Source organism: Lissotriton vulgaris, chromosome 12 (genome assembly GCF_964263255.1).
Source record: "Lissotriton vulgaris chromosome 12, aLisVul1.2, whole genome shotgun sequence".
Classification (NCBI taxonomy): domain Eukaryota; kingdom Metazoa; phylum Chordata; class Amphibia; order Caudata; family Salamandridae; genus Lissotriton; species Lissotriton vulgaris.
The window spans coordinates 319,737,141-319,760,128 of NC_141700.1; the positions used below are offsets into that span (position 1 = coordinate 319,737,141).

Sequence of the window (22,988 nt, forward strand, 5' to 3'; positions counted from 1 at the left end):
GCATACTGCTGCCTTTTCTGTTGTATAAGCACCAACACTTGTGTGCGGCGCTGAAGTGAAACGTCTTGACACTAAAATCCTACTTATTAGGGTAGGGATTTTATAGTACGGCCTTTGTACTATCAAGGCTACTGTGCTAGCGCGTATTTGGGGCGTTGTGCTATTATCTTGGCTCCTATATTTGTAATGTGTATTGCGCCGCTCTGGGCAGGTCTTTATTTATTTGTACAGTTGTATAAAACGAGGACTCGGCCCAAGGGCATCAGCACGCTTTACACGAGCACTAGTTAGATTACAAAAGATTGGGTTATTTTATTTTAAAGCACAGCGAGATAGAGTGAGTTGTCCAGAATCACAGGTTGCAGAGCTGACGCCAGTACTCGAACCTAGTTTCCCAGTTCCGAAATCACCTGTTCTGGCAGTAACGCCACATCCTCTCATATTGGTAATCGCCACTGCCAGACTCTTTGGCGTAGGTTGCTGTCCTGTTTGGCACCGAATGGCCAGCTTCCAGCTGGAGTCCAGTCGGGCGCTGTTTACAGTTTGCAGTTTGCATTGGATGGGGAGTTTGTCACTCACAGCAGATACACCGAGCTGCACGCGGTACGTATCCTCGAACCCGTGACTGTTTACGCTCCGAGATGTAATGCTCCATTAGATCTCTACGCTTTCTTATCTGAAACCAGAGACTGCCCAGTGAAAACCTCCACTATCAAGATGGCAGGCCACTGGATCCACGATGAGAGGAGGCAAACAGCTTTCGCGCAGAGAGGGAGCGAGGGGCCGAGCCGTAATAAAATAAGGCGCGGTGGTGGGAGACGCCATGTGCAGCACTCGATGTGAGCGTTGTGCCACCGGTTTCTCTGCCGACTGGAGGTGGCACGCGCGGACAGGAGATGTGCACTCCGTATGCGTGCACATCTCCTGTCCGCACGTGCCACCTCCTGTCTCCCTTTGCTAAGGAAAGCGACGACTATAGAGTCTCGCTAGTGAAGCAGCTGCGCTGCATTCGCACGCGAGACCTAAAAAATCACAAGCTCACAATCAAATTCAGAGCAGTGCATCACTGTAACACACCTATAAAGTACACTAGTTTATGATTAAATATGGAATTTCTACACCATCATGTTGTTCATACAAAAGCAGAAGAAATAGAGGCAATAAGTACAACAATCTTTAGTGAATATTCTCTATGATCCCACCTATGTCAAAAATCCTTCCAAACCTCCAATGCCACTAACCCAAATGCACTATGTAAAAATCAAGAATAGACGTTTCCTTCCAATTTTCACAAGCAACCGTACTTACAATGATTCTCCATGCTATAGCAAGACATGAAATCTAAAAAGAAAAAAATCGTTAAGACCTACGCACCTTTCAATTTGTTGTCTTTTGTGATTATTTTGAAGATGTGCTTCATTTCCTGCAGGATGATTCCTGTAACTCCCACGTACGATGGGCACTTGGACTTTGCCACTGTGTAGGAAACCAAACCACATTTTTAAGGTATCACCTTACAGAAGCAATTCACAGCAGTACCAGCCTTGAAATATTTTCTAAATTAACTCGCAAATCAAACCATTTATAACAGAAGTTTTAAAGGGCTTTTTTACAGTTCCATGATAAAAGTGGGCTTACAAAGCTTAAACAAAATTGAGTCTCCGGCCATGTAACCTAGAAGGAGGAAGGGGTAAAGTTTCAAACCTTGACAGTCGTATATGAAGGTGGCAGTCTACAGTAATGTGAAAACAGCATTATCTGAGACTCTCACACAAAGGTTTATGATGCGGAAACTATAAGAAATCAGATTCAATACTGTTCTTGTCTAAAATAAAAATAAAAGATTAAACAGGGGTCTACTTCAAACAACACAATACACGGGAATTTCACGGTGTTCTGGAGCCATATGCATTGCAGTCATGTAAATATGTAGGAAACAACCAGTAAAGAAAGAAGAAATACTACATTCTGCTTTACTCTTCACTATCTGCAAAAACAATACGACACAAGAGCATAAAGGTAGTGTTAATAGTAGTTTTTTATGAGAGACTGTGCTGTGCTCTTGACCACCCCTCCACCAGGAATGTGCAGCCCAACTTCCAAACTAGTCGATAGACTGCATCTCCAGACTATCCTGAAATGCTCTGCCAAGAAAGAAGCGGGAACTAAAGCGCGTGCAATGGACAGGACAGTGAATAAATAAGGTACAGTCCTTGGAAGATCTTCTTTACTTGTCGCATCACACAGGAAGCTGCATTTACCACAGGGATATTCCATGAGCTGCCACTAGATCACCCTGGGAAATTCATTCACTGCAGGATTTCTTTTTCCAAAATCTTTTCCACAAGATCTTCGTAACAGAAGGTCTGACCGCAGCAGCACCATGCTAATACTTGCCAAACCTGCAGCAAAAGGACATTGGGGTAGCTAGGCTTACGGCAGCATTGTCCAACCAAGAGCTGCTATTAATGCAGCAGAACGACGAGAGCTGCTTCTAATGTACAGCACTCATCGATGTTTCTTTAATGTGCAAGAACACGCCAGGAGCTATTCTTATTATACTAGCTACAAATGTATACGAATCTGAAAAGGTCTTAAAATAACTTCAACAAAGTTGTATACAAGATTCAGCTAAATTTACGCTCATTAACTTAAACTGTGAAAGAACCCCTCTCACTGGCGTAGCTAGGGGGGGGGGCGGTCCACCGAAAGGCAGCACTATTTTGAGGCGGCAGCCTTTATAATTTATTTGTGACACTCCCGGACATAAATTATACAGGCCGCCGCCAGTGCCGCGCATCCACACCTGCTTGTTAAGCGACCTACCTACCCCTTTTGTGGTTCTCGTCCCAGGGCCGTCAATCTTGTAGCGCGCAAAAGCGCTACCAATGACGGCCCTGGGCATAATGTTTGGTCAGCCCTCGTGCTGAAATGTAGCGCAGCACGGCCGCAGTGACGCGTCACGTGCTCGCCTCTCATGAGCAGCAGTCAGCACAACTGCCACTTTTGCCACTGACCGGCACTCTGCTCAAAGCGCTGAACGGCACCTCCGACACCTGTGTTCCATGCAACGGGCCACAGCCGGTGCGGCCAAGAGCTGTCCCAGATGCAGCTCCTCACTGTTCCCCCATTGCGCCGTTTAGCCTCTCCTTCCTGCTGCCCGAATGCCTTAAGAGCAGTCTATGGTGCGCCAGCTCCCACAGCCACAGGCCTGGGACGGAAGCCTACTTTAATGCACCACGGCAGTCGTCGCCCTGCTCGCTCGATGGTTGGGCCAGAGCGGAGTCCAGCTGCTACCAGGGCTACCTGTGGCCAGGAGACAGACTGTGACAAACCAATGCGGCAGAGACTCAGCCCCGGGAGGCCTGTGGAGAGTGCAGGTTCATTGCAGCACCGTGACACGTTGCACCGGCCGGCCACTCTCCGATGAACACAGTCGGACACCAAGGAGCGACTAAGAGACCGGGCAGTGGGATTGTAAGCGAGTGGCTGGCTGCCAGTTACATGCTACAACATTGGCCTAATCCATGTGCCGACGGCACACAGACAGCGTCATCAGCTCTTTGAACTCCGCTTTGCATTCAGGTAAGCCAGAAATATGCCTCCTGCTTCAGTCCTGCCAAGCATCACGCATCAGGTGTGACGCTCACCCATTTCATTGTGGTGTTCCGCATTACCGCACTGAAATGCATTGTCACGCATTTTGCCACCTGCCAGCCCATGCCACCAGCGGCGCCTGTTCACTGGGCTCTGCTGCTCCCAAACGACATGCTGTGTTTGTGGGCTGAGTTCCTAAATAGTTAATTCCTCTGCTCTCAGCTTTGGAGTGGCTGAGAGGGCTACAATGTATGAAATCTGCAGCCTGTGTCATCTGGCAGCAATGCAGCAATTATTCTGGCTGTGGCCCTGCAGAGCTTCTTTAATTGACACACTCGACTCACTCACTGCTGCCAATGACAGGGGGAGGGCTTCACACTGACTGCATTCCCCTGACAAATTCGAGGGGGTGAGTGCTTGTATTGTCAACGCTCCGTCCATCATTTCCTTTGGTTTTTCTTTGTTCCGCCATAAGTTGGCAGGGTATGCTCAGACGTGAGTCCCTTGCTCACTTTGCCACTGGATTCAAGCAAGCCGGGCTGAAGAAGGCTGAAATGCCAGAAACCGGTCCTCGGTAGCTTGTTTCCGGTCCAGGGAAGGCATGGCTTGGCAGCTCGGGCTGGACTGTTCCCATGAGGCACAGGGTCAGACTGATTTGCATATGGCCATGTCTGAACTGGGGTCGCAGAGTGGGCTAAAGAACGGTGATGGATTAAACCCAGATCAGTTGACTGGGGGTGAGTGCTTGTATTGTCAACGCTCCGTCCATCATTTCCTTTGGTTTTTCAGAGAGGAGTCTAGGCCATCCCTGCTGTGTCAGTGTGCAGTGGCCCGGAGTCTGCAGCTGTGGTGCACTTTGTCATGAGCTCTTTTAGTTCAATATTAAACCGGTTAAATCTTACTGGCAATTTTGCATTCATTTATCACTACGGGCCCTCGTGTGAAGTTAGTTCCCTTCCATTTCTGGTGCAGTGCAGAAGTTTTAAGATCTCCATAGAGTGTTTTGTTGCTCAAATTGGTGTCATTTCTGATGTTTACGTTTCTCTAATCTGCATTGCTTGATTTTGCACACAAAAAAGTGTCACTCATAGTCACTGTATGCCTTCATAATTACACAAAAATTATGAAAATGTCACATAGCAATCTGAAACTTTGGCAGCTATGCACATTTTAATAATTAGTGCGTGTGTCATCGCCACAGAGGAGTGGCACGCACAGTCTGATAATCTCTGATCAATTATTTCAGTCACACACCATCAATTTAGTATAAAATCTGCAGGCAGGGCTGCTCTGTTTCATCATCCTCTGAGTAAGCCTGTTTTATCTGCAGATCTGATCTAAGCACAGTGAATCTGAAGGCCCGGCAGCAGGGCTGCTCTGTCTCCTCAGTCTCCTCATCCTTATCATGGGCGACCTAACTAACCGGGTTTATCTTCACAGACTACGGGTCAGTGCGTGACAGTTTTACCAGCCAGGCTGGCTCTTGCTGCTCTCTCAGCACTGGGGCCCGCCCGGGCGGGGGAGGTAGATGGTGAGTTTCTTGTTGGTCAAATGTCTGTAATTTCTGATATTTAGAAGTTTCCCTAGTCTTCATTGCATGATTTTTGCTCGAGAGAAAGTGTCACTCTTAGTCGTTGGAATGTCACTCATAATTTCACAGACATTTTTAAAATGTCACACTTAGCAATGTGAAACCTTGGCAGCTATGCGATCACACTCCTCCGGACTCTGCCCAAGTAAGTGCCACCAGCCCTTTGAGAGTGAGGTAAAAAATCTGGACTAGTGGTCTGGGAAGGTGGAGGAAAAGTATCCTGCTTCAAGAGCGGAACTTGGGTGGGGGTGGGGGTGTGTGTTGAGGGAGCTGGGAAGGTTCGGTCCTGGGTGAGGGGCAGACGTCTTCAGGAGGGGCAGTCAGAGAGGCAGACACCCAGAGTAAGGGGAAAGTCAGGGTACCTGCACAAGCAGTGCTTTAAATGATCAGATACCGAGTGCCCTCGGGGCTTTCAATCGCAAGTGAGAGTACCTGCACTTCTCGGCAGAGGTGCAGTAGTAATTAGAGAGTACCGATACTTCTCAGTAGTCAGTACCATGCAGCTACTCTGAGTCCGTGAGGGCATATTTTTCTGTATTCCAGTTTCAAACATTAAGCCCAAGTGCTGTTTAATGGGTTTTTAGTTTAGGGTACTCAATCGGGTATAAAGTACTCAGGTAGCTACAGTGCCAATTTTGTAATTTACCACCAGTATATTGATTAAGGGTAAGCTGGGGGTCACACAATTTTACCCGAGGCAGAACTTGAGTCAATATTTCATAGCTGCAGGATCGGACTGGCCTATAGGCAGGGCCACTGAAATTGTGTGGCAGGAGAGGGCCAAATTATGCGGTAGGTTGAGTAAATTCTGCGCCAAGACAAGACAAATTATGAAGCTTTATGCGGCACATTTGGTGATAGTATTACATCATTACTTCTTTAGTTTTTAAAATTGGCAACACTGTCTAGGGATTGGTTGCACCTCATTAGTACCAGTTTAGTACCCAAATATAGCAATAAGCAATAGGAAGACGACCAGTCCTGCTTTGTAAAGGGCCTCTCACTACGCTGCAACATTCTTAGTAGCTTTTGAATCCTTTAAGCAAGAAACACATTTTGTTAAAATCTGCAGGTTATGCAGAAGATGATGGACTGTGTGGCAAACATGGCAAATCTAAAATTATGGAAATGTTGCTGCAGCAGCACAACAGCATAATTCCAGTGGCCCTGCCTATAGAGCAATCTGGCAGTGCCCAATGGTCTGGTCTTATAGGTCGGTGAGTGTGCTGTCTTTTTATGTTTCTGTTCTGTTTCATTGTCTTGAGGGCCGGTTTTTACTGTTTATTTCCCTGACAGTAGCACAAACATGGTCTTCAGAAAGCACAAGTTGGCAGGGTATGCCCAGACGTGGGTCCCTTGCTCACTTTGCCACTGGATTCAAGCTAGCCTGGCTGATGACGGCTGTTAGCCAGAAACCGGTCCCAGGATGCTTGTTTCCGGTAAAGTGAAGACATGGCTTGGCATTTCGGGCTGGACTGTTCGCATGAGGCACAGCGTCAAGACTGATTTGCATATGGCTGTGTCTGACCTGGGGTGGCAAAGTGAGCTAAAGAACGATGATGGATTCAACTCAGAACTGTAACTGGGGGTGAGTGTCTGAAAAGTTTCAGCGCTCTGTCCATCATCTCCTTGTGTTTGCATAGCAAGAAGGCAGTCCTGGCTTTGGCAGCAGGGAGGTATCTGGGCAAGTAAACAGTTGCAAGATTAAACGTTTTCCGGGACAGAAACATGTACAAAGGGGAAAAATGAGACATTTTTGACGTACTGAACGCTGCATCAAAGGGAGAGAGCAACATAAGGGCATATGTACAAGCCCTTGTCGCCCCAGAAACGTCACTTTTTCCGACATTCCTGTGGCGATAAACCTTTCGTCTTATTTACGAGGCGGCATTAAACCACTGAATTTGGCTTAAAGCCACCTCAAGTCAAGTCAAATTAATTTATATAGCGCGCTACATACCCAAAGGGTCTCAAGGCGCTTGAAGAGGTTGGGGAATTACATGTCGAATATCCAGGTTTTAAGTTGCTTTCTGAATGCTAGGTGGTTTTGAGTGAGGCGAAGGTGAGTGGGAAGTGAGTTCCAGGTTTTAGCTGCCAGGTAGGAGAAGGATCTTCCTCCCATGGTTGTTTTGTTGATGCGAGGTACAGCAGCAAGGGCTTGGTTGGAAGAGCGTAGCTGGCGGGAGGGGGTGTAGAAGGAAAGTCGTGTGTTGAGGCATTCGGGTCCAAGTTCGTAAAGTGCTTTGTGTGCGTGGGTTAGGAGGCGGAATGTTATCCTCTTATTGACGGGGAGCCAGTGGAGGTTTTTCAGGTGACCAGAAATGTGGTCTTTCCGCGGAATGTCTAGTATGAGTCTGGCTGATGCGTTCTGGATGCGTTGGAGTTTTTTCTGAAGTTTTGCGGTGGTACCGGCGTATAGGGTGTTTCCGTAGTCCAAGCGGCTTGTAACCAGTGCGTGGGTGACCGTTTTTCTAGTTTCGGTGGGGATCCAGCGAAATGTTTTTTTGAGCATGCGAAGAATGTTGAAGCAAGATGACGAAACGGCGTTGACTTGTCTGGTCATCGAGAGCGAGGAGTCTAGGATGACGCCCAGGTTTCGTGCGTGGTCCGTCGGGATGGGTGCTTTTCCAAGGGCCTCTGGCCACCAGGAGTCGTCCCAGGCGGAGGGGGAGGTACCTAAGATAAGGACTTCTGTTTTGTCTGAATTCAGTTTCAGACGGCTGTGCTTCATCCATTCGGCCACTTCTTTCATTCCTTCATGTAGGTTGGTTTTGGCGGTGTTAGGGTCTTTGGTGAGTGAGAGGATCAGTTGAGTGTCATCAGCGTAGGAGATGATGTTGAGGTTGTGTTGGCGTGCGATGGCCGCGAGGGGGCTCATGTATACGTTGAAGAGGGTGGGGCTGAGTGAGGATCCTTGTGGTACGCCGCAAATGACTTCAGTGGCCTCTGACTTGAAAGGTGGGAGGCGGACTCTCTGAGTTCTTCCGGCAAGGAACGAGGTGATCCATTCCAGTGCTTTTCCTTGGATTCCGATGTTTCTGAGGCGTTGTAGCAAGGTGCTATGACAGACTGTGTCGAAGGCTGCGGAGAGGTCAAGGAGGATGAGGGCGACTGTGTCTCCATTGTCCAGTAGAGTTCGAATGTCGTCTGTTGCTGCGATGAGTGCGGTCTCAGTGCTGTGTTTGGCTCGGAAGCCGGACTGTGAGGAGTCGAGGGATTTGTTGGTTTCGAGGAAGGCGGCGAGCTGGTTGTTGACAGCTTTCTCGATGACTTTGGCCGGGAATGGAAGGAGCGAGATGGGGCGGTAGTTTTTGAGTTTGGTGGGGTCAGCTGTGGGTTTTTTCAGAAGGGCGCTGAGTTCGGGGTGTTTCCAGCTTTCCGGGAAAGTGGCGGAGTTAAGGGAGCAGTTGATGACATCTCGGAGGTGTGGTACTATGATGGAGTCTGCTTTGTTGAAGATGTGGTGAGGGCATGGGTCTGTTGGGGATCCTGAGTGGATGGAGTTCATCAGGCGGATGGTGTCCTCGGTGGAGATTGGGTTCCAGTTATTAAGGATGTTCAAGGGGGGTGAAGGTACGGCAGAAGGTTGGGTGGGTTGGTCTCCGGGTTTGTTGTCGAAGCTGTTGTGGATGTCTGCGATTTTGTCGTGAAAGAACGAAGCTAGGGAGTCGCAAAGGGTTTGAGAGGGAGTGATGTCGTTGACGTTGGCAGTAGGGTTGGTAAACTCTTTGACGATGTTGAATAATTCCTTGCTGTTGTGGGCGTTGTTGTCTAGTCGGTCTTTGAATGCGGTTTTCTTGGTCATCCGGATCAGTTGGTGGTGTATGCGGGTGGCGTCTTTGAAGGCGTCCCTGGTGCTGGTGTTTGGGTCTTTTTTCCAGGCCTTCTCAAGGGAGCGACAGAGTTTCTTGGATTTCTTAAGATCATCGTTGAACCAGGGGGCGTTTTTGCTGCCTAGTTTGATTTGACGTTTTTTCAAAGGTGCTAGGTTGTCGGCGCTGTTGGTTAGCCATTGAGTGAGGTTAATGGCTGCTTGGTTGGGGTTTGAAGAGTGGGCAGGGGGGTTTTGAAGAAGCGATGAGGAGATTTGGTCGATGGTGATTTTGTTCCAGTTTCTTCGCAGAGTGGGTTGAGGATGGTTGTGGGTTGTGGGTTTTTTGTAGACAAAGTGAACGCAGCTGTGGTCCGTCCAATGGAGAACTGTGGTGTGACTGAAGGAGATATGTTTGCTGGAGGTGAAGATAGGGTCGAGTGTGTGACCTGCGTAGTGAGTGGGGGTATTAACAAGTTGTTTGAGTCCGAGGTTGGCGAGATTGTCCAGAAGGGCGGTGGTGTTGCGGTCGTTGCTTTTTTCCAGGTGAAAATTGAGATCTCCCAATAGAATTTAGTCCTCGGAGGGGAGGGCGTGAGGGGTGATAAAGTCAGTGATGTCTTCACTGAATTGTGTACAGGGTCCTGGTGGCCTGTAGAGGAGGGTACCTCTGAGTGTAGTCTTGGGGTCGGTGTGGCTCTGGAAGTGAAGGTGTTCGGCGCTAGCGAGGTTGACGTCTGAGCTGGTTGAGATGCGGATGGAATTCTTATGGACGATAGCGATGCCTCCTCCTGTTTGGTTTGTGCGGTCTTTTCGGATGATCTTGTAGCCTTCCGGGATGGCAATGGTGATGTCTGGGGCTGAGGAGGCGTTCATCCATGTTTCTGTTAGGAAGGCGACGTCCGGGGAGATGGTGTCTAGTAGATTCCAAAGGTCGATGGCGTGTCTGTGGACCGAGCGGGTGTTGAGTAGGATGCATTTTAGGTGGTTGGTGTCAGATCTCTGTTTGGTGTTGGTGGATGAGGAGGTGGTCTTGGTGCCGTCATACTTGCAGGAGTTGCATGTGAAGGGTCCATGGGTGTGTCCAGGGGCGGCTTGGGCGCAGTTGGAGAGTCGGCCGGGGTTAAGGGCTAGGAGGGTGGAGGCGGCGTATGTAATGCGGGTGGGGTGGGTGGGACGGGGGCCTGGGGGTCTGGCTCTGGGCGCGGTCCAGGCGCGGACGGGCGTAGACGGGCTTACCTTTGGCCTAGTAAATTAGACCCCATTGCACACTGCATTGTGCAGCACACATAGAAACAGCAAAACACCATGAATCGTTTAAAAAAATGACAATTTGCAACTTCTATGTGTGTTGCATAATGAAGTTACAAATCACGATTTGTGTATGTGCAGGAAGGGACACGTAAACAGACATTCCCACCAATGTAGACACCCTTGCACTATGGTTCAAGTTTGCCTGCGTTGGCGCTAGGCAGCTAGATTTAGCACCAGTGCCAGGGGAAACACAGGGGTGCACCACATTCTTGTGAATACGGTGCATCCCTGCATTTTCAGAATGGTGGAGCGAGGCATTAGCAATGTTTGTTTAATGCCACATTTCGGCATGTGAATTTGCTCCTTAGTACCATGTTCGTAAGATATGACGCAGCTTCTCTCCTCCGCTGCTGGTGCATCTAAGTTCCCTTCCTTCCTGGTGCTTTGCAGCTGTAGAGTTTCTCTTTGCTCAAATGGGAGTCATTTCTGATATTTATATGTTTGCCTCGTCTTCATTGCTTGATTTTTCTTGTGAGAAAGTGTCACTCAGTCATTGAAATGTCACTCATAATAACAATAAAATTATGAAAATGTCACACACAGCAAACTGAAATCTTGTCAGTTATGAGTAGAGTCTTGGGCAGTGGCAGTGCCTGAGAAATTTGCTGCAGACTGCAGCAGAACCAACCCCTTCAGTAGAGACCCCTGCCACCACTGTGGCGTACTGGAGCCTGAGGAAGTTAAGAACTAACAAGTTGTCACGAGGGGTGAAAAGGATCTTTGGTGAGTGGCAGGGCAGTGGGCACAAGTCCTATAAAAAGAAGTTGGGGGGGACTAACCAAGTTAGGGAGTCAGCAAACTAAATCCTGACACATGACATCCATAGCTGCCAAGGTTTCAGATTGCTATGTGTGGCATGTTCATAATTTCAGTGTGGTTACAAGTGAAGTTTGACATTTTCTTGCGAGCAAAAATCAAGCAATGAAGATGAGGAAACAAATTTGAGCAACGGAAAACTCTTACAAGATCTAAAACTGCTTCAAACAACTGCTGAAGTGGACTATAATTAAAATGACAGCTATGGACCTCTAGTAAGCAGGTCACATGGCTCCGCTAGGAATTCTCCCTGCGGTTAGGCTGTAGAACCGCTGGAGCGAAGCTATGCAATAAGATCCACTGACAATACAAGCCAACAGTTTAGTAGAGAACACAGATCTTTACTGGACCCCACTAATGTAGAAGGGGTATTGCTGGGTGCACATGAGGCATTCCGAGTTGTAGTGGCACGAGCATCACCAGAGTCTGCCTTGATGTCCTGGCATAAATAGCTCTAGTGTCGCACAGCGAGTGACAAGTTACACACCAAGTGTAAATACACCAGATAACACTTCAAGCAAAGTTTGACATTTTTTTTCTGCCCATGGCACAGAAGCAGCTTGGTCTTCAGCCCACCCTGCATTGCTGGTTCAAGTCTGCAGTACAGCAGGTGTTGAAAGACCCCTAAATACAACACCCCACCTTCAGATCCAGATTCACACAGGTAAGTGCAAATGTAGTCTGTCTCGAGTGACGGTCACAACGAACGCTGATAGTACCTGTCTGTGAACATGTGGCATTGTGGCTGTTAGGAGAGAGATCAAATAATAAACCAGGAGAGAAGAATCATTAAACTCAATGCTGCTCTCTCTGTCCCACATGTGACTTGGGCCCAGACTATAACAGGGTGTGAGAGGCCCTAACACAAATCTCAATTGCCTCATGCCTATACCATAAATTCATTAGAGTCAGCTGACTCACGGACTCCGGCCATCACAGTGAGCATGTGCGTGATTGAATATGCTACTTACCAGTATGCATCTGTTCTTGGCATGTAGGGCTGCTAACATTCACATCTAGTGCATAGATCGCCGCCTAGTGTTGGGTCCGGATGATTGCACATTGTTGTCCTGGAAGAGTCTTCGAAGTATCACGAGATAGGTGGCTCCTCCCCTGGACTACAGTGCGCATGGGCATCGACTCCATCCCCAGATTGTTTTTAGCCATTGTGTCAGAGATGGAGTGAAATAGTGTAAATGATGTCCATGCTAATATTTGAATGCAATAATGCTCTGCAGCCGCTACGGGCGCCGGGGAGGAGGGCGGGCGATGTGAATGTTAGCAGCCCTACATGCCAAGAACAGATGCATACTGGTAAGTAGCATATTCAGTTCGAGGCATGTGGGCTGCTAAATTCACATCTAGTGCATAGAATACATAGCAGTCCCTCCATTAACGGCGGCCGCCCGTGCCAGCTGCAGAAGTTTGAAAAAGAGTTCTAAGAACAGCCTGTCCTACAGCTGCCTGCTGCTTGGAATGTACATCTACACAATAATGTTTAGTAAACGTATGTGGTGTAATCCATGTGGCTGCTCTACAAATATCTTCCAAAGGGATATTACCCAGGAAAGCCATGGAGGCCCCCAACTTCCGCGTTGAGTGGGCCCTGGGGGGAACCGTTAAAGTGCGCTTAGCCTTGTGGTAGCAAATCTGTATACACTTAACGATCCACCTGGCAATTCCAGCCTTGGAAATGGGGTTGCCTTTGTGCTGAGCTGAGAAGGCAACAAACAATTGTTGTGTTTTCCTAAAGTCTTTGGTCCTGTCAATGTAGTACATCAACGCTCGTTTGACATCAAGCGTGTGAAGCATTCTTTCAGCCACAGTCTGAGGGTTCTGAAAGAATGTGGGCAGTTCAATGGTCTGATTGACATGAAACTGTGACACCACTTTAGGGAGAAACTTAGGATTAGTGCGCAGCACCACCCTATTAGGATGAACCTGAATGAATGGCTCTTGTATTGTGAGCGCCTGTAGCTCACTAACACGCCGTAGAGACGTGATGGCAATGAGGAAAGCGACTTTCCATGTCAGGAACTGAATTTCACAGGAATGTAGGGGCTCAAACGGCGGTCCCATCAATCTGGTGAGGACCACGTTGAGGTTCCACACAGGAGCCGGCGGGGACCTGGGGGGAATAACCCGCTTCAGCCCTTCAAGGAAAGCCTTAATGGCGGGCACCCTGAAAACAGAGAGGTGCTGCCTGTTTTGGAGATAGGCCGCTATGGCGGATAAGTGTATCCGAATGGAAGCATACGCCAAATTGCATTTGTAAAGATGCAACGAATAGCAAATAATATCAGGAATGGACGCATCCAGCGGGTTGATATGATGTTCTGTACAGTAAACGACAAACCGCTTCCATTTAGCTGCATAGCAAGCTCTGGTAGTGGGCTTTCTTGCTTCTCGGATAATGTCCATGCATTCCGGGGGCAAACCAAGATAGCCAAACTCTAGGACTTCAGGAGCCAGATCGCCAGGTTGAGCTGTTGCGGATCTGGATGCTGAATGTCGCCATGGTTCTGCGTCAAGAGCCTGGGCGTGAGGCGCAGTCTTCGATGCGGTACCACGGAGTGCTCCAGAAACGTGGTGTACCACGGCTGGCGCGCCCACGTTGGAGCAACCAGGACGAGTGTCATCGAGTGCTGCTTCAGCTTTCTCGCCACCAGCGGTATGAGAGGGGCTGGGGGAAAAGCGTACGCAAATCTGCCTGACCAGTTCATCCATATCGCATTGCCCTGCGACTGCGGGTGTGGGAACCTGGCGGCGAAGCTTTGGCATTTTGCTTTCTCCTTTGTCGCGAACAGGTCTATCTCCGGATGACCCCACTCTTCGAAATACGGGTGGAGTACTGATGGATGTAACTCCCACTCGTGCAGTTGGTGGCTGTGCCTGCTGAGCAGATCCGCCATCTGATTGTCCTTGCCCGGGAGGTGCTCCGCCATGAGGAAGATGTTCCTCTGAATGGCCCACTTCCACATGCTCTGAGCCAGATGAGACAGCTGCGGAGAGTGTGTTCCTCCCTGTTTCTGGATATAGTACATTGCAGTCATGTTGTCCGTCCGGATCAACACGACCTTGTTGCACAGATGCACCTTGAAGGACTTCAGTGCCATGAAGATTGCCATCAGTTCCAAGTAGTTGATGTGCATCCTCCTCTGTTGTGCCGACCACAGTCCCTGCACCGTGTAATGGAGCACATGCGCTCCCCACCCTTGCAGAGACGCGTCCGTCGTCAGGATAATCTGTGGCACAGGCTCTTGGAACGGTCGGCCCTTGCAAAGGTTGTGTGGAGTCCACCAATGCAGAGAGTTGTATGCCCGACCGGTGACCAACACTAGGTCTTTCAACTGTCCTTGAGCCTGAGTCCACTGGTGCGCCAAGCACTCCTGGAGAGGACGCATGTGCAACCTCGCGTGCGGGACAATGAAGATGCAGGAGGCCATCATGCCTATCAACTGCAGAAACACTCTCGCCGGAAGCGAGTGTCGTGGTCTGAACCTCTGAATCAGTGACTGGATGCTGTTGATCCTCACTGGATTCGGCTGAGCTGTAGCAGTCCGAGTATTGATCGTCGCGCCCAAGTACTGCCGCACAAGGGCTGGCTGAAGGTGCGACTTTGGATAATTGAGCGAGAACCCCAGACTGTGAAGAAGGTGAATAGTGCTGGACATATCTGCGGCGCACTGCTGAGCCAACTTGGCCTGAACCAGCCAGTCGTCCAGATACGGGTAGACATGTATGTTCTGTCTCCTGAGATGCGCCGCCACGGTCGCCAGACACTTCGTGAACACCCTGGGGGCAGTGGTCACTCCGAAGGGCAGTACTTTGAACTGGTAATGTCTGTGTTGAATGGTGAACCTGAGGTATTTTTTGTGGGATGGATGGAGTGGTATGTGAAAGTAAGCGTCCTTGAGATCCAAGGTCGCGAGGAAGTCTCCCTGTTCTAACAGCGGAAGGACCTGCTGCAGTGTCAACATGTGGAAGTGTTCTGAAAGAATGTACATGTTGAGCGGGCGTAGGTCGAGGATGGGCCTGAGCGAACCGTCCTTCTTTGGTACCAAGAAGTACAGGGAATAGACCCCTGTGCCTTGTTCTTCTTCCGGCACGAGCTCTATAGCGCCTTTTTGCAGCATAACAAGAACCTCCTGCTGCAATAAGTGCAAGTGCTCTGCCGACATAGGACGGTGTCTTGGGGGAATATTGGGAGGAGGTGATGTGAGCTCCAGACAATAACCGAATTGGATAAGTTGCCGCACCCACCTGTCTGTGGTGATGGACTTCCAGACGGGCAGGAACTGCTGGAGTCTCCCCCCGACAGGTGTCAGATGGTCGGGGGGTAGTGACAGGGAGTCACTGTTTGTTAGCGGCAGAGGAACGGCCGCTGTTGTTGCCTCTGCCTCTGCCCTTGGAGTTGTTCCCTCTGTAACCACCTCTCTTTTGCGGTGAGTACGAGGATTGTGCACCACCCCTGGTAAATTGCGTCTGCTGTGCCAAGTGTCCTCTGGCAATACCCCGATTGCCTGAGCGACGAAAAGTGCTGCTCCGAAATGGCTGAGACTGAAGCGCACCCATGGATTTCGCCGTCTCAGTATCCTTCTTAATCTTCTCAAGAGTGGAGTCCACCTCTGGTCCAAACAGACTGTCGGGATTGACAGGCTGGTTAAGGATAGTTGTTTGTATGTCAGGCTTGAAACCAGAGATGCGGAGCCAGGCCTGGCGTCTCAGCATCACACTAGTGTTGATGGACCTTGCCGCGGTATCAGCAACGTCCAGTGCACACTTAATAGCAGCGTTGGAGATGAGCTTGCCCTCCTGGGTGAGCATCTCCGCGCCCTCTTTGAACTCATCAGGGAGGTGTTGCAGAAGCTGCTCTAATGTGTCGTAGTGTGCCCTGTCGTATCTGGCCAACAGGGCCTGTGTGTTGGAGATGCGCCATATGTTGGCTGCCTGCGCTGCCACCCTTTTCCCCGATGCCTCTAGCACTTTAGACTCTTTGTCCGGGGGAGGAGCTTCACCCGTCGTCTGAGAGTTCGCCCTCTTGCGAGCATTGGAGACCACCAAAGAGTCCAGAGGCAACTGGCCCCGAATAAAAGCAGGGTCCCCAGGTGCCGGCCTGTACTTCTTCTCAATCCCAGGGTTCACCACTCGTGCCCTAGTAGTGTCCTTGAAAATGTCAGTGGCATGTTTCAGCATACCCTTAAGCATAGGGAGAATCTTGACAGACTTTTCGGCAGTAGAAAAAGTGTCGAACAGGAAGTCCACCTCCACTGGGTCTGCATGCATAGGTACACTGTGATTAGCAGCAGCCCTTTCAATCAGGGCATTGAACGCCGTTGAATCCTCTGTGGGGGAAGTCTTAGGCCCATAGACCTGCGGGTCAGGGATATTCTGGTCGTCCCCCTGATCCCCAGATGGCCCCCAGGAGTCTCGCAGTTCATTAGGGTCATTGCCTTCAGGAAAGGTATACTGTTCCTCCTGCTCACCCTCTGCAACATCTGAACCAGTGGGTGAAGGCTCCGGGCTCGCGACTGGTTGGTAAAGAGGCTCCACCAGTTGAGGAGACCCTGGGAGCGGCTTCTTCTTCTTTAACGGGATCACAAACGGCTCCAGAGGCTGAGAAGTGATCCTCCTCTTCTTGAGCGTCAACCTCCCCGTGTCGGCATCGATGTAATGCTCCGACTCGTCATCCGAGGGAGCCCGTCGACCCGAATCGCCACTCAGTTGAGTGTGCCCGCCTTCCATCGAGTCCGCGGGCACCGACCTGGGCGCAAAAGCCTTAGGCACCACCTTCGGAGGCAGGGTGAAGTGAATCGGCATCGAGGCCTGCTTCTTCGACACCACCGGAGTAGATTCAGAGGGGGCTCCCGGGGTCGACACCGACTCCCTACTACGAATCCGCTTGAGGGAGTCCTGCACCTGCTTCGTAAAGGAAGCGGACGGCTTCGTCGATCCGACTGACGCCCTCGATCCGCCCCCCGGCGAAGACTGGAGCGCGGTCGACACCTTCTTGGGCTTGGGAGTTGTCAAACCGTCCCCAGCGCCACCCGAGGTCTTCGGGTCGGCCATCGACTTCTTCGGCACTGGGGGCTCCAACGTCGCCGACGCGGCCCGCTTGACAGTAGTCGGCACCGAGGCCCTTCCCGAGCCCGAGGGCACAGACACCTTAGGGCCCTTAGCCGCATCCACAGTCTTTCTCGGCTTGGAGGCGTGCGAAGACGACGGTGTCGATGACGTAGCTGACGTCTTCGAAGACGACGGCGCCGATGACGCAGCCGCCGTCTTTTGTGTCGATGAAGCATCGCCCCCCTTGGGCGTGACCGGTCCGGAAGGTTTCACTTTCGGTTTCGGTTTCTTCGATGGAGGCTCCGTAGAGGTGTCCACCACTTTCGGTTTCAGTTTCGGTAAAACCGGTCCCGTAGGGGCGTCCGTAGCCGGGCCGACAGGCGGGGCGGAGGGACGAGGCAAATGGTCGTGGGTAAGGCCTTGAGGCGATCCCGTGACCGAAGCCGGAATAAAAGTCTTTTCGGGGCATAGCTCATCCTCCGAGCTATCTTCCACGGCCCCAAACGGTTCTTCGTCGTCCCCTACCTCCTCGATGTTTTCTCCGAGGACGCGGTACTCGACTTCCTTTCCGTAGTCGGCCTCGACCTCCGCCGATGCCGGCGAAATCTGCAGATTAAGCTCCTGCTCCTCTGCAGCAGGGTCTCCAAAGATGTCCTCTGGCGCCGGAGCCGATCGGTGGGCCTCAAGACGGGCCACGCGCCGAGACTTGATGGTCTTCTTCGATCGGAATCGGGAACAGGCCATACAGTTGGCCTCGTCGTGATCCGGCGAAAGACACTTGTTGCACACGGGGTGCACGTCGATGTGTGGGTACTTGGAACCACACACGGGGCAGAACTTGAACGGACTCCGTTCCATCGCAGTATCGTCGGGGTCTTGCTGCGTCGACAGGGCCTCGATGATCGAAGAGTCACCGACTCCACGAAAACCCACTCGAAGAGTAGGAATGAACACGAGACCGAACGGGAACAATACCGACGAATTACTAAAAGCCTTTTGGCCTTAAAACTGTTTTATATCGATTCCGAACAGGAGGCGTCGAAATCACATCCGAACCCAATGGCGGAAAAAAACAATCTGGGGATGGAGTCGATGCCCATGCGCACTGTAGTCCAGGGGAGGAGCCACCTATCTCGTGATACTTCGAAGACTCTTCCAGGACAACAATGTGCAATCATCCGGACCCAACACTAGGCGGCGATCTATGCACTAGATGTGAATTTAGCAGCCCACATGCCTCGAACAGCATGATTGCTGGGCAAGGCTCAGAAGAGCCTGTGAGACTCCCATAGTGGTCACAGTCCGGCAGGATGACAAATATGTTTGAAAGTACAAAAAAAAAATCACCCCAGTATAATTAAGCGAATGGCCCCGGGGTGTTGTGCGCAGCCCTATACAACTGCAAGTTCAGATAGTTAACACTTACTTGCACTAGTTAACCTCTTCCATGCTCATGACGAGCCAGCTCGTCATGAGGCACGGTTGAGCTGCACTCATGACAAGCTGAGCTTGTCACGGCCGTTGGAACGTTCGCACACAGGGATAATTTCCCCGCTGTGCTGAACGTTCGAAAACGGGTGTGGCTGTGATGATCTCTGCTCGTCATAAGTGCAGCTGCACTGTGCCTCATGACGAGCCGAGCTCGTCGCAAGCACAGCAGGGGGGGGGGGGGGGGGGGGCGGGAACACCCCGCAGCGAAGGGGTTAATAGACCAATGTAAAACTAGCATTCCAATGATACATGTGAGAAGAAACATTTGTGCCCGAAATTTGACAGTGAGGTGAGATTCAAAATACGAGTACCCGACTTAAGCTCACACAATCACAGGGCTGCGGATGCCATGGGCGGCAATCTGATGGATAGCCCGGGTGCCAAAAGCTCTAGCTATGCCTCTGACCACTCTAACAACATTTATTTTTCCGAAAAGTTGGCCTAACGTCAAATACAACTTTTCCCCTGAACAAAGGGACATACCTGTCACAACAGCTCCATGAAGATCAGCCTTCAGCAATTTAGTCTGAATCATATGGGGTTTTCTGCAGGAATGAAGATGCAATACATAAAACGGAGTCATCAGCCATAATCGATTAGAGCAAAACCACACTATTCAAACACGTTAATTGAATTTCAGTTAAATAATATAACCAGTTGTTTACAGTCTCAGCGCCCCTTGCTGTGGTCAAGCTACCAATCTTGAATTACCCGTTCTTTACTTCTACTGCAATAATTTCCTTTTCCTGCAGCTGTTTCATGGTGATGCCCCCCCTTCCTTCCTTCAGCTATACTTTTATTCAAGCATCACTATACAATTCATTTTCACAGTTTACCTGTTGAATTAAATGCAGAGAAACCCGGTGACTCCCTCTCACTAGACAACAAATGCCAAAACTGGGTTTTCGGAGAACAATTTTCTGCATTTCTGTGTTGAAGTCTTGGCCAAACTTTAAATGTACAAAATGTAAATAATGGTTTGTGAAAAGAAAAATAAGGCTTAAAAAGGTGCGTCGCAGTAAAGCAGTCACTGCGTGACAATATATATTTGCCTCCTTTGTTTCTTAATTAAAATACCTAATTATAACAATTTCTTTATACCACGGTTTCTCACTGTGTAGCTGTTATGGGACATTGTAGAGTCACTAGAGAAAAGCTAAGGGAAAAATAAATTAAAGCCAAAGAACGAGAACAAATTCAAATTTATTTTATGCATCATCATAGAGGTTGAGATACTGAACAATTCATTTCCAAGAGCTGAACTGTACGGAAGTCAAATAGTTGAAACAAGTGGACGGTATGCCAATTCAAGTACCTTCGAACATTAAAACCCAGGAATGTAAATGCACACACTTGTAGACCCATTAACACCCACCCCTACAAATCCATACAAATGTCAATCGCAGGCCCAGAACAAGATGCGGTCAATGATTACCGCAACTGCAACTCCACCTCACAAATATTCTCCCCACTTTCTTCTTACTTGTCAATGTTATACAAGATGCATCGTAATCTTCAGGATGGATCCGCAAGATTTTTCTTAGCAGTACCCCAGCACGCCAGTAGGTGGCGTCAGTCCACGACACAGGACATCGTAGGCGTCGAGTTCATCATTGTATTATCCGCGTCTGTGTAGGCGCCACCTCGGTGCGCTGACGACAGTTCTTTTCTTTCGGCGCCAGCGAGTGCAGATCCTCGAAGAGAGCTACCTAGTCATTTTTTGACAGACTTAAAAAAACACTTTGTCGAGTTTTTGTTTGGTGTGTAGGATGTCCAAAAAGACCTTGGGGTTCAAACTGTTTGGCGCATGTCACAGCACTATGTCGGTTACGTTCACCCACCTTGTGCGCCTTTGGTGCCTGGAGTGCGACCACGACCCCAAGCCGTGCTCCAACTGCTGGGCCAAGGCGTGGAAAGCTTTAAGGGAGCGGCGCTTAAAGCTGCATGCAGCTTGGCATCAGGTGCTTTGAAATCTTGTTCCAGCTCCCTGTCTCGGACGAGAGGAAGGTCCAAGCACAGCTCCGGGGGATACAAGTCTTCGTCCTCACATTCAAAATCGTCGAAGGGGTCAAGTAAGAAGCATCATAAAAAATAGACGTCGTCGAAGCATGCTTCGACTTCGCCCCGCCCGCCAACCGACGAGACGGAGGAGTCTCGACGTTCAAGGCCCTGCTCGGCAGAGCAGATGCCTTGGTCGACTCTGCGTTTCCCTCTCTTTACTTGGCCGGGAGCGCCCCCCTGCCCAGTTAAAAGAGTTTTATGACACCATGTGTGCCATATTTGGGTGGCTTGACACAGTCGGTGCGCGTTCGAGCCCCGCAGGCTCAGCCGAAGTAGCTCCACTGGGTTCTGCGCCGTCGGCTCTGGCCCTGAAACCCAAAGCTCATCATGGATCTGTTCTCGGATCCAGACTGGCGCTGGTCGTACTACGCTGCATCTGACACAGACTCTCGATGTGGAAAGTACCCTCCGGCTGGCACCATCCTCATCATAATTCCAGACAACACGTACACAGCTGGGCGTTCACCGAAGCTGATGGAGCCCTTGGACTCTATGGCGTATCCTCAGCCTTATTCAGTGGGGCAGTGAGGCTAGGATTGGATGAAGATTGGGAGGGGCAGCAGGACCTCTCAGAAGTACCGCTTTATACAGAGGAAATGGACTTGTACGAGGAACTGGGTGATGCCAGTGGCTTGGATACCTCTCCAAGGCCTGGCATGCTTTCTCCTCCTAACCTGGCTACGGCGGAGGGGGGTTCCTTCGTGGTGGTGCATAGGGCTGTGGAGATCTTGAACCTGGAGCTTCCTAATGTGGCAGTCAAAACCAACATCTTGACAGAGTTCCTGCAGCCTGGTGTCTCCACTATGGAACCCTTTCTGCCTCTTAATGAGGCCTTTACTAACGTTCTTCTGGGCACCTGGTCCAAACCCAGCACAGGGGCTCCTGTGAATAGAACCATTGTCTGCCACAATCGCCCTGCACCAGATGACCCAGCTTTCATCTTCTCTCCTCTGACTCCCCCAGAGAGCTCAGCGGTTGGGCAAGTACTGCCAGAAGTTCTGGAGGAGGCCCGAGCTGTTGTATACAGAGAGATGCAGCAAAGTTTACCATACGCTGTAGCCTTGACACAACAGACTCAATGGGAAGAGAGATTACTAGGGGCACCTGGTAGAAGCCGAGGCACTGTGCATTAAAAAACAAAAATAAAATGTGCTGTCTGTAGGGCTGCAATTTGAAACAGTGGCTCTGTCTTTTACTGGAGGCATACCAGCCTCTGGCTTGAGGAGGGGTAAAGGAATTCCCCTTCTGGTAGGTGCAGTGTGTTACTGCACTGGCCTGCAGAGAGATGCTCAGGAGGCCCTCTTTGATACCCATGCCTCACTTCCTTCCAATGTGTGCAAGTAGGTGGAGCCTGACTGAGGAAGTCTGGCTTCTCCGGGGTTGTCCAAGCCAACCTTATAGACATGCCCTTTGATGGCTCTCATTTCTTAGGAGACAGGGTGGACGTGGTGCTAGAGCGTATCAAGGAGTCGCGGACTACGGCCTAGTCCTTGGGCTTCTCAGTATCATCCCCTGATAGGGTCAGTCTCCTTTAGCACTGCAAAAGCCCCAATGGCCTGGGGTTGATCTGTTTTCCAATTTCAAACATAAATGAAACACAGAATACTTTTCTGTGGATAAGCGATGTTTAATCGTTAACTGTCTTTTTCAGATTTGGTTCAACTCAATACGTGGTTTCAGCAACAATATGTAAATCTATTACATTGTAGATACAATCATCCAACCCTTTCTCCATCCCGATGCATTTCAGTGGGATTGGATACTACACTCTTTGGTCAGAGAGTGATATCCCTTGAGCACGCTACAAACTGAATACAATTACGATCACAGAAGAAACGTTGTGCATGTTCTCCCACCTATTCATTTTGAAGACTTCTAAGTATCATCTCATCCTGTGACCGACTTTGGCTCCTTTCCTGGATATGGAAGGGGTTTCCAGCTGCATCAGCCCTACCCTCGCCAGGTTGCATCACAGGTTCTACAACCTCAGGGCAGCCGTGGGTGCGGTTCGCCCTGACCCCGTAGGTCGGGCTCGCAGACGTCAGGTCAGGTCAGGGCACAAACCTCCCTCCCTCCTCTGGCTCCAAATCTTCCTAGTCTGAGCCTCCCAAATCATGGCCGTCCAGTAGGTGGCAGGATATGCCATTACCTCCACCGCTCATCTGAGACAGGTGAATTTTGCAGATATTCCGCAGGGGCTACTCCCTTCTCTTCGAGATTGCCCTTCCATCCATGCCTCCA

At 50.1% G+C, this 22,988-nt stretch overlaps 1 protein-coding gene across 7 annotated transcripts in view; it reads right to left on the bottom strand.

The window, feature by feature from the left end:
- The window catches only part of POP4 (POP4 ribonuclease P/MRP subunit), a 239,088-nt gene that overhangs the window by 42,169 nt on the left and 173,931 nt on the right, over positions 1–22,988 (bottom strand). For all 7 annotated transcript variants that reach the window (XR_015302419.1, XR_015302421.1, XR_015302420.1 and 4 more), the window contains 2 exons: positions 19,170–19,231; positions 1,375–1,476 (listed from right to left, as the gene is read on the bottom strand). Coding sequence is in view for 4 of the 7 variants with exons in the window: in XM_086945105.1 (XP_086801231.1) it covers positions 1,375–1,476; positions 19,170–19,231 (164 nt within the window). In the remaining 3 variants the exon portion in view is untranslated. The remainder of the gene's footprint in view (positions 1–1,374; positions 1,477–19,169; positions 19,232–22,988) is intronic.